At 37.3% G+C, this 14,239-nt stretch overlaps 1 protein-coding gene across 10 annotated transcripts in view; it reads right to left on the bottom strand.

Annotated features, from left to right (window-relative positions):
• Positions 1-14,239, bottom strand: part of SYNE1 (spectrin repeat containing nuclear envelope protein 1) — a 276,624-nt gene that overhangs the window by 95,601 nt on the left and 166,784 nt on the right. For all 10 annotated transcript variants that reach the window (XM_027903871.1, XM_027903873.1, XM_027903872.1 and 7 more), the window contains 11 exons: positions 14,063-14,218; positions 12,231-12,395; positions 10,947-11,119; positions 9,946-10,099; positions 9,665-9,808; positions 6,843-7,007; positions 5,243-5,560; positions 4,330-4,485; positions 3,503-3,673; positions 2,432-2,758; positions 949-1,101 (listed from right to left, as the gene is read on the bottom strand). In XM_027903871.1, coding sequence (XP_027759672.1) covers positions 949-1,101; positions 2,432-2,758; positions 3,503-3,673; positions 4,330-4,485; positions 5,243-5,560; positions 6,843-7,007; positions 9,665-9,808; positions 9,946-10,099; positions 10,947-11,119; positions 12,231-12,395; positions 14,063-14,218 — 2,082 coding nt within the window. The remainder of the gene's footprint in view (positions 1-948; positions 1,102-2,431; positions 2,759-3,502; positions 3,674-4,329; positions 4,486-5,242; positions 5,561-6,842; positions 7,008-9,664; positions 9,809-9,945; positions 10,100-10,946; positions 11,120-12,230; positions 12,396-14,062; positions 14,219-14,239) is intronic.

Below are 14,239 nucleotides of genomic sequence, written 5' to 3'. Positions count from 1 at the left end.
TTACAGCCTTTATACATACATATTGCTTGTAACTGTGGTAGGCAAATTCAGAATGTACACATTGAGTTAAAATGTATTTATTCTCTTTAAGAAAGAGTTTTCATAAGCTTTTCTAAATTTAAGCCATCAACATTAAATCTGATGCAACAGATATCAATTTTGTGGTGCAGATCAGAAGCATATCTTTAAACTAAAAGTCAACTCTGAAAAAAGTAAAATCATCTCCTGTTGGTGGGTAGATTGGCAATTAAAGGTGCCTAGGTCAAACATACATACTAATAGGTTTGCAGAGGTTATCCTTGTTAGGAGTATAACCTATTAAAAGCTTTACGAATAATCATACTTTAGGACATACTTGGAAGCATAGGGCCTTTCAAAGTACTACATGCATATGGGCTAATGAATCAATGTTAATTAATAATGCCCTTGTTGAATTAAATTATATTCATCTTCCAGTTTATGTTCTCCAAGGACTTCTACTCAACAACTAAACTAGATTAAACAGGGGATGTGGAAGATGAAGCAGAAATAAGAGAAAATGATATAATTTAAGGACACCTTCAAGAAATAATGCATTTAGAAATGTATTAAAAGCAATTATAGTAACAACAGTACAGACCAGTCACTGATACCTTTCTCCTTAATGCTATGAAGTACAAAGTCTTCACCTGCCACACTCAAAATTCATTTCAGCTATTTTTATTAAATATATTGAAGTAGTTTCATCCATATTCAAGAACTGCCTGTTGCTCCTGTCTGCCCCTTGAACCCTCCCAAAAAACAAACAAACAAAACCCAAAAAAACCCCATAACAAAACATCAGAAGTAATTAAAGGTACCTGGCTTTGTGTACAGACATGGCAGCATGAAACAGCTTACTAACTTCTTAAAGAGGGGTAAAAGTACAGCAAATTGGAAGAAACGCGAGTTTTATTCCTGACTTTTTACCTTTATTTTGCTGCAGAGCTCCTGGTAACTGCTCTGAAGGTCTTGAATGTTGTTTTTTAGAGTCACATCATTCACCAGGTCAAAAAGTGCCTCTCCCTTTTCAACCACTGACTTTACTGAATGTTCATGGGACAGAACAGTCTGCTGTATGGACTACAATGCAAGCAAGAATTAAAATATATCTATTGATCACTGAAGATGTATTTCACTAACTTCCCTCTGATCTGAAGCACAGTCCCCTATTATGGTATATATCATCTTTTCCAGAAAAGAGGAGCTTTGTTTACCAGCACAGGATTATCTTTCTCAGCCATGCCCTGAGACAAGTCTGCATGTCTCTAAAAACAACTGCTCCTTCAGTGAGTGGCTAGCAGGATGGTTGACAACCTGGAGCTGCTGAAGCAAAAGGAGTTAATATGTGTGAAGGGGCAAGTGCTAGGGATAAAATTTGTTCAGAGGAACAAGTTCTGAAAATAGGTGGGAAGGTATGACCAAAGCCACCCCCTTAATGAGATGGTGTGCAGATGAGTTCCTAACACTGTACTCTCAAGAGTAAGCAATCTGATCTGTCACAGCCTTGTACCACTGGCTCAGACAGCATGGCATATGCCAGCATCTGCCAAATGACAGTGAGATACCAACTCCTTGAATACGTAGGAAGCAAGCACACAGCTATGACATATGACTTTGAGTAGGGAAACCAGCAAGGGGCAGTGGGCAACTTCAGAGAGAAAGCCTTGATGCCATGTAGGAAACGCTCAACAATAACCAAAACACTTGCCTCTCCACACCATTCTTTTCAGCACACCATTCTTTTTACATTTACAAATGTAAAGCACAGCACAATATGGGCTATTATGAGGAGAGTTAGCTCCACCTCAGCCAGAAACAGTACACATTTCGTGAGACATCTGTAATCCTGGAGTATTTTACACAAACATCATTAGGAGAATGGGGTTTGCTGGCAAATTTTCTACTCATTTTTGTGGCTGGAAAAAAAAACCCCAAACATTTCATAAAAATCCTAACTAAAAACATAGGAGGTCATAACAGTTGACTGTCTTGAGATATCAGTTGAGCTGGGACATCCAGCTTTAACCAGAAAGCTGATTAGGTCAGTGTAAACAGAGACAATGTCTACAGTGATGAAAGACCAACTGATTTTTATCTTTGTGGAAACAGCAATCAACTCAGCTGAGATCAATGCCATTACTCATGCATACTCATATGAGAATTCTGCTCCCTAACAAGACATTTTCAGATGTGAAAGCCCTTTTAGGACATTCACATTTCAAACACAGGGGCTCAGTCTGGTTTGTAGACACAGTTATCATGCACATTTTCATTTCGATGCTGACTAGAACATCCAGATCAGAGACATCTCACATGTCTATAAAGAAACTTGGATACCTGATCAGAGAATTTACTGAGAATCACTAGATTAAAATCAATTCAACTGTACAATGAGATAACACCTTTTTACCTTGTATTTGGACAATTGGGCCTTCTTCTCATAGAGTTCACTCTTTGGCTCCACTGGAGCATGTAAAATGGCTTGGTAATCTGTGATCCACTGAGTCTGTGCCTTGTACTTGTCTGAGAACTCTTTTACCAGCTGAAGACACTTCTCTGAAGTCATGTGCTCTTTCCTGATGGAGCCTGCCAGCTCTTCGAGCTGTTCCACATGATCACCAATTTCTTTTCTTAGCTGGTCAACTTCATTTTCTTCCATGTATTTTATAGCTCGCTCCCCCTTCTCCCGGGCTGATTTCAGTAAACTGTGGCCTATGTCCATATCACTCAACAGCAGCTGTAAAGGAAAGGTTGGCTAACAGAAAATGTATGGGAACTCTTGCCTTGTTTTTATTTTTAATTCATTGTAGTTCCATTATCTAGAGGCTAACACCATTTTTTTTTTAATTGTGCTAAGGACACAGATGAAATTGCTAAGGAAACTGAGTGGACTTTTCATTACAAAATTGCCTGGAATTAAGGTGTGGTAAGCTGGAAGGAAGCATATAAAGCAAATACTTCTGTTCTGCAGCGGGCTTGTAAAGATAAACAGAGAAATTGAGGGCTCTTCGGAAAGAATCCATACTCCAAATTCTGGAATAGATGAAAGCTTTCCCTCAGTGTATTATGTTTAAGCAGCTTAAGCTGCAGGACATACAAAAAGATCATCTACAACTATGAGATAAAATGTGAGTTTTAGTACTGTTTCAATGAGAAATAGGAAGCACTTCTTGCCAGAGTGCATAGTGGTAGAAAAATATACTTGCGATGGGAATTTATTTTAAGTTTTAATCTACACAAAACACATACGCATGCCTTATGGAAGGATAGCATTACATTATTTAGGACTATTACAACCTCAACAGCTAAACTGTGATCTAACGTGTATACGACACGAGAACAGAAAGTTTTACACTGCGTGGTCTTTATCCCATTAGCTTCTCTAGGCAAGTCAGAATTTTGAGTGACTGTTAAGATGCATGTTAAAATATAGCCTCTTTTTGATGAACAGAAACAAAAACTGCATTTGAGAAAGCTGTACCTCTAGTTTCTGCACTTTTTTCTCCAGTGCTGTTTTATCAACCACGTCAAATTTGGTGATCACATTTCTGAAGTTCTTGTTAGTAGCTCCGTACCAATTTGTGTAAGCACTAAAAGACAATTCTGACTCCTCCATGCAGCGTATTTCTTCTTCCAGAAACTTTATTTGCTCCTTCAAACAAATATGGAAGGTAGGGGGAAGAAACAAGGACCACCCAGATTTTTATCACTGCTACTGGCTGAAGATAACAATAAATTGCTACTTATTAATAAAACCTGTTATACAAAGATTAAACACATAGGTTTGAGTGCTTTCATAAATAGTGGATCATTCTTATAGGAGTCTTGTCAGGGTGTATATATGGCAATCATTAATGTTAAAACTGAGTTAATTCTGAACACTAAAAATGTACTTACATTTTGAACTTTGAATTGTGACTTGTGATTACAGTACTATGAGGCAATTACTACTTACAGTGACCTGAAGACTGTACCTTACCAATTCAAATTTTCTTCACACCTATGTGTATCAGCGAGAACCTGAAAATATTTCTCTAGAGGTTGATTAGCATTCAAACATATTCTGAATCTCTCTATTGAAACTATCAAAAAAGATAGTAACAGGTCATGATACTGCAATATCCTGATTATGTTTCTGTAATACACTTAATCCAATGAAATCTATGTGTGTGTTTATATGAATATGTATGTGAATGTTATATTATGGAGACTACAAACTCTGATAAAGTCTAATTACAAAAGTCTGTTTATATTTGCTTCTTAACTGACAATGTATGATGTTACAATAAATTAATTTCCACTACTTACCAAGACATGAAGAAGAAGAGTTTGGTAGCGAGATGTAAGTTGTGTAGCCTGACTTCCCATTCTACTTGCAGTGAGACTTTCCTCTAGTATTTGCTGAGCCAATACCCCAACTTCCTCTACATCATCTTTGTAGATTGTAATGTCTTCATGCCACTTCTATGACAAAGAAATTAGCAAGCTTATAGGACTGATTCAAACATCTTAAACATATCAGGGATTTATTTATAACCAGGTCAGGAAATCATTGAAAAGGAAAACAAATACATGGTTGTAAACATGCATTTACAACTGGAAAATAAAACAGAATCTGATGAAGGCTAATGTAACAAATATGCTGGAAGTTTTTTCATACCACATGGACTGTATTTCATTACAACAGATTCAATGCTTTCTTCTTTCCCCCACCCGCCCCAAAAATAAGAATAGAAATGCAACCTGGACTTGCTATAGAATTCACCTGAAGTTTTAAAGGTGGCTGTAAAGTGTAACCTTGAACTTCTTCAAATCTGCTTCCTGTGTTTATTCAGAACCATGTCTTCTCCTTGCAGTGACTAAAGGAGAATTATTACATCGACACAGTGGACACTTCATAACACAGTTGGTCACAATTGTTACCATATTAATTTTTTTCCACTCCAGTACCAATCTGTACTCAGTTACATCTTCACATACCACAGAGCATATGAATTCCAGATCTCCCTGCAAGATCTCAACATTGGTATAGCCATACCTCTACCAGTAAAGTGACAGGAACCTGGATCCAGAAGACACAAGGCTCTCCTGGATCCATCATTTTTGGCACCACCTCAGAATAAACTGCAAATCTTGCTCTCATTTCACAGTGCAATCAGGAATTGACATGGGAACCTCACAAATTATTGTGTTTAAGGAATTCCTTAACTCTATTCCTTACCTTCATTTGTTGAAGCTGCATCTCCTTTGTTGCTCTCTCAGACTGCCTCCCTGTTCTGATAGCAACTTTCTCCTCCAGCTTTGTTAACCAGTCGTTAACCTTCTGAAATTTTTTCTCCATTAACCTCAGTCTGCTCACAGTGGCATTTAATTGGCTTCTTGCTTCAGAAAGTCTGTGCTGATAAACTTGCCAATCCTGCCGTAAGGATTCCAGGACTCTGTCCTCTATCTGAGGAATGCCCCAGGGAATCACTTCCTCTCTGGCATGGACAGCAGCATTCAGTAATGCTTGCCCCTCTGCGCAGTGGACCTGCAGGTCCTGTAAAGACAGAGTTACAGTTACATACCTACATTAACAGCTTTAATTCACACATGGCAGAAAATGCCTTGGTTCTACTGAAAACAGCTAGGTATTGCCTTTAGGTATCTATGCATAAACGTATATTAGATACGGTCTTGTCTCTAAGAACACCAGTGACAGCATGATCACTTACAAAGCAAACTACAATATCACTATTTTTGACAAGTGAACTGCAGAAAATTATTGACAAAGCATGCATTAAATTCTTTCCCTTCATGCTAAGTTTATTAGTCCTGAAACATTAAATGTCCAAGCCAGTACGGGATGGATGCATATTCTCCACAGCCCTAAATTCAAAACTTTCCAGGTGTAGCAAGCAGACTGTAAGACTGATTCTACAACTGAATCTGTTTAAAAATAGAGGCTTTAATCTTTTAAAACAAACAAATCTCTTAATTTTAACATATGTTTGAGACAATACTGCAAAGTAATTTTGATACCCTCTTCCAGACATGTGTGGCATTTTAATGCTTATTAGAACTTAATTAAAAATACAAAGAGATTCAATTTGATTAGAAAATATAACAAGGAAATTATCTTAACACAAAACAATTGTATTTTGTCTTAGTTTGGATTTGAGATATATATTCAGATTTTCAAAACGGATATTTGTAAGGTAAACTATAATAAGAAGAAATATATGCAGAGTCCCTGATCATACAAAGACCTTCTCAGTATCTGGAATAAAGAAAGAAACATTTCATACCTCAAGTACATATTTCAGCAACAGACATTAAAGTATTTTAAGTCAGCTTAAGATAATAACTGGGGAATTACTGAAGTACTACAGGTTCACCTTTCAGTGTCACTACAGTGATTCAGTAATAATCCTCCCACCTCAGCATGGCAGCTAGCCTACATGACTGGAACTGCCTGAAAGTAGGTGCATCTGTACTGCAAGCAACAAAAGATGAAATGCCAATGAAAATACTTTTGATATTTCATGAAACACAGGGAAAAGAAGAGGTAGCCCAACATCCAACGCAAATTCAATACTTTCATGAAAGCTTTAGTATGCCTCGAGATTTCATTCAAGCCCTGACCTTTCTGGAAATGAGCAACAGTATTTCCACTAACTTTACTGGAACCAAATTGAGCAGCAAAGTGCTCACATGTAATGTGATTGAAAGTTGTTCTGGATACAATTTTTGTTTGGCAATTAATATTACTCTGTTATTTTAGAAGCAGGATTTTTCATTTCTTTTCTTTGGTTTTACTTAGGTTATCACAAACTACATACCTGTAAATCTCGGAGTGTTGCCTCCTGCTCCTGGGCATCACCATCAAGGTGTGACAAACAGTCAAGTTTTTCCTTTTCCTTCTCCAGCCATCCTTCAAAGGCCTTCAAATTTTTTTGGTACTCTTGATGTAATGTAAGAAGTCCTTCAGCTTTTGTTACTGCCTCCTGTTTGTTAAAATATTTACACATATGTATACATATCTTAGTGTATCATTCAACCAAGAAAATATAAAACCCAGAAATCCATCAAGAGAAAAGTTTCTATCTGATGCTGAGCTTTCCTAGAATCAAGAGTACTTTGACTCTGAAGATGGTTTAATCAATTACAGGGAAAGAGGGGGCACTTGTAGGGGTACAGATATTTATCCTTTAGATTCTTCACATAAGTTTATGACTTTTGAGATTTTAGTTTTGATCTGGGATTACTTTTAAATAATAGCTTAGTTGCTAATAGCAAGATACTTCCTTGATTTTTATATCAATTTAAATTAGCTTTGCTGAAGTGAGGGGAAGAGGAGGGGCAGAGACTGATCTCTTGTCTCTGGTGACCAGTGACAGGACCTGAGGGAATGGCCTGAAGTTGTGTCAGGGGAGGTTTAGGTGAGATACTAGGAAAAGATTCTTTATCCAGAGGGTGGCTGGGCACTGGAAGAGGCACCCCAGGGAAGTGGTCACAGCATCAAGCCTGACAGAGTTCAAGAAGCATTTGATAATACTCTTGGGCACATGGTGTGACGTTTGGGGATGGTCCTGTGCATGGCCAGGAGCTGGAATTGATGACTCTTGTGGGTCCCTTCCAACTTGGCATATTCTGTGATTCTTCGATTAATAAGCTTATAAGCTTAGAAACTGAATTTTTTATTTTGCATGACTATTTTTTTTTTTTTTGCTTATAGGATAAGAATTTTCTGTTAAGAGTATCTACTGTCCTTGGTTTGAAGACTACCCAAGTTCTTTGTGGGCAGTTCCTACAGAACACAGTAAGAAACAGACTACAATGCTTCTGTGTATGTGGGTGAGCAAGTTACAGTAATTTCACATCCCAGCACTAAAATATTACCATATCTGGGGTACAGAAGGAAAGGTGTCATATATTAGCATAAGAGTAGTCTTTCTAAGTGCAAGAAAAATATACATGTAATACACACCCTCTCAGAAATTATGGGAATGAGGAATCAAGTGCTGAGGGCAGCAGGTTCATAAGAAGATAAACACTTTCATAAAAAGCAGCCATGAACCTACTGTCTCCTTATGTTTTATTTCTAACAGGTCTGTCTAATGGGAGAGAGGAAGAACACAGAAGTATTGTCACAAAGCCATCTTCTACAAGGCCTATTCCTGCCCACAAGTGGGAAGGTGAAAAGAGAGACCAGTTCTCTTGTCTCTTGACAGTGGCCGCAGGAAATTACAGGTCTTGGTCTGCTCAGGCTTGGACCACAAACTCTTGGGGAATCTTGTTAGGTTTCCCACATGGCCAAAGGCTTATTAAAGGATTTGACCATTCCTCACTTTGTAGCTATTTGCTTTGAACTTCGAATTTCTTTCTAAGGGTTGAATGTACTCATTACACTAACATCATCAGCACAGCTGGGAATGGAAAAGACCAATCATTTGGGATACTAGATGGGAAGAGGAAAAAGCTTCTTGCTGCATGAGGCAGAGGTACAGAATCCTTGCCTCTGTGAACTACCATCCCTTTCTCATTGTTCCCATGCTATTGCTCAAACTGAGCAAATATAGGCAGTCTGCATAGCTTTGTGCAAGAGAAAAGGTCACGGATAGAGGATCCCCGTGTTAACAGGAATACTAGGTATTCACTAGCACTTCCCAGGACTTACTTATCTTTCTGGCAAACCTGAGCAATTTTATTCACACAAGGTCAAAAGAAAAGAAGATACTCTGAGACACATGGTGTGACTCTTGGGGATGGTCCTGTCTAGACTAAGGGTTGGACTCAGTGATCCTTGTGGGTCCCTTCCAACTCAGTATATTCTGTGATTCTTGCATGGCATTCTATGCAGTTGGGGAAGAGAGGACCACAAAACAGTGAATCACTTATGTGTTTGAAAAACTGAATTTTGGCCCTTTCTACATGACAAAGGCATCATTGAAACAACAAAATTCAATTTTACTACACTGCTGTCCTGAAGAAAAACTGGCTGTCTGAGCATACAATAGGCATTATTTAATTATCATAGAAGAATTTGGTTTAACTGAAAATAATGACCCAGCTTTAAATTTATCACCAGAGTCTTTTATTATTTCTTCTTGTCTTGCATCTTATGCTAAAACCCATCCTGATCTTTATCTATCTGTGCCCAAATCTCTTCCAGATACACAATATCTATACTTACCACTAAACGTAGTACTTATAATGCTTGCATCTTTATAGACAGTTTACTTGCTATTAAGGTTTGTGCTCAATAATAAGCCGTTGTAGTTGTCAACTGTCTGTGAATTACGAGATTGCCTGGTAACATTTATTGCAAACGTACACAAATCACAGGTTCAAAGATTTTTTCAACTTTTCAGTCACAATGGCTAAAGCCATATCTGTGATGAAGTCAATAAAAATTTTGACATGAACTAACTCAGACTATTCTCCTTGATTCTTTTCAGATTTTAAGAACCTTTCTGAAAAGATCTGAAGCTCAGAGGTACCCAAACACATATTTATCCATTGCCCTAATAACTTTCTGTTGCAGTAAGTTACAGCTGTCCCCAAAATCTTAATCCTCATTTAACTGTAGAATAGATGATAAAGGAAAACTTTTATTCCTTGTTGCCAAATAAACAAGGAGTGCTATCAAGAAAAACTGTACCCTTGTTCTTTCTTTGAGGAACTTATAGCGCTCCTGAAGGTCTTGGAGTTCAAGCTGAGCAATGTAATGCTCAGCCATCCCACTTCCTTTCACTTCAATCGTCTCCAACAGGCTGTTGTGACTCAACACCTCTTCACTGAGTAGCTGCAAAATAGAGAGAGAAGAACACACAAAATGCAGCATTAAAACAAGGCTATAGATTAATCTTGCAGATACACGGGCTTTTTGTTGCCTATAAGGTGATACCGGCTTGTTGCTTGTTTGTTGTAAGTCAAACACACCTTGGCTTTGCTGAGGGCAGCTGTCTTTTCCCTCAGTTCAGCATACTGCCTTTCAGAAGCATTCATACTTGCTTCTACTTTATCCATCCATCTTGAAAACTGATGAACATCTTCCTGGTAACTTGTCCATTTGGATAGAGCTCCTTCCAGTTGACTGTAATTTAAAAATACATATTTGTTGTGATAGTGGAGGTTCCCATGCTATTTAAGTGGTGAGATACAGTCAAGTACAGGTATTCTAGACTATATTTATGAGACAGATGCATCAGAAACTACAGTCTGTTAAAATTCTACAGGTTTTAACTAGAAGCATTGTTTGGTTAATAAAGAGAAATTAAGTTTTCCAAACTTGGAATACTAAGGAGGTCTGTAAGTTAGCTGACACATTCTAGGTTTAGTAAATTAATTGCAACTGAAAGAATAAGATGCAGAATCAGAAATTTTCTGTCCCTTTGCATACATTCAGAAGTTGCTGCATGCTAATGTTTAATTACCTTCGGCTCTTTAACTTGAAATATTTGCAAATATTGATGCTCCATCAAAGAAGACTACATTTTTCCCCCCATATTTCTTTATTCTATCACTAGGAGTGTCACTATTGGACACCGCTATAACAGTATGTTCTGTGAAATGCTAGCAAGTGGAAAACCAGACAGGATCTCGACAGAACAACCATTACTATCCATGACAAGATCTTCTTATTTCTGAGAAGATTTCAAGGCATCAAGTGCAACACGAAGTAAAATATACAACAACATTATGAACATGGAATCCAGTTTTACAAGTATATTTACAGTAAGTATTAACAAAGCTTAGATTCCTCCCCTTTTTGAGTTCAAATGAATTTGCCACTTATGGCCTCTAGACCTGCAGTGTTTGGCACATGCAGTCATTTTACATGAATTTGACTCTTGTAATAATAAAATTCTGGGAATTACTTTTCAAAATTTTTGGCAGCGCTTTTTTGCTAAGCATCAATCTGTACCTTCCGCCCTTTTTACCTCTTGCACTGGATACAAGCAGACAGAAGAGAAGCCCAGCTGTCCTTCAAGTTCTGCAACTGCCCTTCAATCACTGGTACTCCCTCCAGAGAAGTATTTTGCAGAACAGATTCCCCTCTTGTCAGAATTATTTTCATTTGGATTTCTTTTTCTTGTTTCACTGCTAGCAGGCTCTAAAAAGTGAGTGGATATTATTTTATTTTTATCATTACCTGGTCATGAATATTCGAACTGGCTTTAATGAACATGAGCTGATCATATTTAGCAGCTTCCAATCAATTGGAAGAGGGACAGTGGGGTCACAACTGGGCTTCAACAAGGCAAAAGTGACTTTCAAAGGTTAGGTTCAGGCTATTAAAAATATCTTAGTTGACAGGGAAGTTTTCATGGAATCTGTGCAGGTACTTGCAGTGTATCAGAGAAAGTACTGCTGCGTGGAAAAACTGACATTCCAAAGGAAATGTCATTTAGATGGAAAACAGGAGGATATATTCCTATTGTACAAGATGTAAAAACAAAGCTCTTCTACAGGGCTAAAATACACTTCTACCAATCTAGGATTTATTTGTGAGTTAAAGGTATCAACAAATAAAGTCAGAGACTATCAGCAACGTCAGCCTAGAGATTTCAGCTCCTGGAGCTGTACAGTTGCGAACAGTTACTAACACTACGCAAAGTCATGAAAAGCCTGAAAGCATGAACCCAAAAGACTCAGTGAACAGAAGGCAAAATATAATTTTAGTGTTATGCTACAGTCTCTTGATTTTTGATGTATTCTTGTAATTTTGAGACTATTCAGTTCAAAATCTGAGACATTATTAATATAAAAAGTATTTTTTTTAAAATACTGTTCTTCAATATTATTGTGCACTGATACCAACAGATGTTATTTTATTATTTATTATAGTCATAATTTTAAAAGCAATTATAAGAAAAGGTGTTCTGAATTAACTGTATCAACTGTAAGATCTAGAAATATATACTAAAATAACAGAAGTGAATATCCTATTTCTTCCATTTAGCCTTCGGCAGCCACACAATGTCTTTTGAGTACTTTAAGAATTTTCGTATATGCAGTTCTCTCTCTCTTAGAGGTCCCTATCTCCTTCTTAGACAGAAATTCTAACAACGAGCTCTTTCTGCTACAAGGAGTTATTTTTCAGTAAGTTGAAAATCAGTGTCTGAACAAGACATATGCGACTAATATGCAACAACTAGGTATACTGTATTTTTATTATTCTTATAGATCCAAAAAGAGCAGGTTTTGTACTCTTGTTTCCATACCTCTAGTTTTAACATCCGGCTGTCCAGAACACTCTTGTCTGCAGTGGGATGACAGTAGGAATCCAGCATGTGAACTGCATCAGCAACCCAGTCCTGGAGGTCCTTGACACCGTGTGAGAACTGCTGGTGTTCTACTACGATCCTATCCATTCTGGAAATTTTCTCCTGCAATTCATACAGCAGTTAGCACCAACAGTAATTAAAGGATTGCTTATTCTGCATACCTACTTATGGACTTTAGAACAAGTCTCTTAAACTATACTCAGAAATTTGCTTTGTACACTGATAGTTACAAGTACACTTGAGCATGGAATACATTTTGCATATGCACGCACACTAATGAGTTGTCCAAACATAAAATACAAACGAAAAATTCAGAAATATGTTTTTTCATTTACTAAATTTAAAGCTTCAGTTTTCTGGTTTTGCTGTTTCTTAAACATCTGGTAAACCACATCTAAACTCCATGCCAGTGCTGCACTGGAAGATAATTTGTGAAATCTGCCAGTGCACAAGGAAGACTTAAGCCTGTGAAGCTATGCCACTGCACCAACATTACTTTGTTCATATTTGGAAAAGACAGACCTGTTTTCCTCAGTGATTCCCATTGGTAAAACCATTCTTCTGAAAAATCACTGACACACAAATCAAAAAAAAAAAAAGCTCAAGTTACATTGCTAAAAGCCTCGAGCTGAACAGGAATACAGAGTAGAGTGTATTTCACACTGTGACAGAAGTCAAGTCAGTGAAACGGGCTTAGGAAATTACTGAGAGGGATCTTCCTGAAGCTTCCACAGCTATCCAAAGAATTTCAGGATTTCTCTCATAGGCTGGATCATATATGTCCTCCGCCTTAGACTCCTTCTTCTCATCCTGTCATCTCCTACAAATTCTGTTCACACAAGCCTATACTAGTAACGCATGCATATTTCACTTCCTCATTTTCATTGTAGACGTGAAAATTTACTATGGCCATGAATGCAGTCATTTTTATGAAGTCACAGATATGCTTTATAATTATTATTTCCACAGCAAATGTAGAAATTGACAAAGCAGCAATCCCCCAAACACAAATACTTCCTGAATTGAATTGTTATCCTAAAACATATTTCCTATACACTTAATCATTCTTGTTATTGTAGCAACTGTAAGCCTAATTCCGTATCGAGCCTTCTTCATGACGTGAACTTCGCAAAAAGTAACAGTCCTAATATGAAGGCCTTCTTATCTCTCTAAACAACAGAGATGGTAGAAGTGATGAAGTGTGTCAAGTACCACTCAAAAACAAAGTTAGGTTAAACTCTCAGCTCTTGGCCTGATGCTTTACAATTTGGCCTATGCCTGACCTTGAACCTTCAAAACCAGTCTAGGAAGTAACTTTTTTAGAAGACCAATCTATTACTTTCAGATGAAGATACTTACAATACAAATAATCATCATTATAGGACGAGATGAAATAATAACTTTTCTGCGTTATGCATTTTCTAAAAAAAAAACTACTCTCATTTTTGAATAATACCTCTTTCAGGTGCCACTTATTACAAAACTAAAATGTCTTCAATGCTTAAAATAATCAAAATCAAATCCAATTATTGTATAATCAGATGAGGTTTACTTCTTAATCAACATACTTTTAAATGAAAAAATAAAACATAACACATTTTGTTGACAGTTCTTACTTTCCACTCCTAAAAGTCAATGTGAAAGACCGAATAGATCAGACATCACAGAGCAGACAAGCAAGACAACTGCAGTGTTTCACATTTCAGTCTTTATTTTTTGCTACATACATCAAAGGAATTGCTTAATAGCACACACACTGAGTGCATTACCTTTGTCAGACTGCTTAGAGTAAGATACTGAGAAGACAACTGAGACACTCTGCGCATAAAGCTTTTGCTGACAGCTTGTTCTTCCCACAGCTGCTGAGCTTTCTCTTTTAGCCTGTTGAGCTGATGCTCATGGCAGCTTATTTCCTCAAGGACAGACTGTAAAGCAGAAGCACGGTA

The sequence above is a fragment of the Empidonax traillii genome, unplaced genomic scaffold (genome assembly GCF_003031625.1).
Source record: "Empidonax traillii isolate 1590-97213 ecotype Southwest subspecies unplaced genomic scaffold, ASM303162v1 scaffold997:size582561, whole genome shotgun sequence".
Classification (NCBI taxonomy): Eukaryota; Metazoa; Chordata; class Aves; order Passeriformes; family Tyrannidae; genus Empidonax; species Empidonax traillii.
This window is presented reverse-complemented; position numbering and strand designations above follow the sequence as displayed.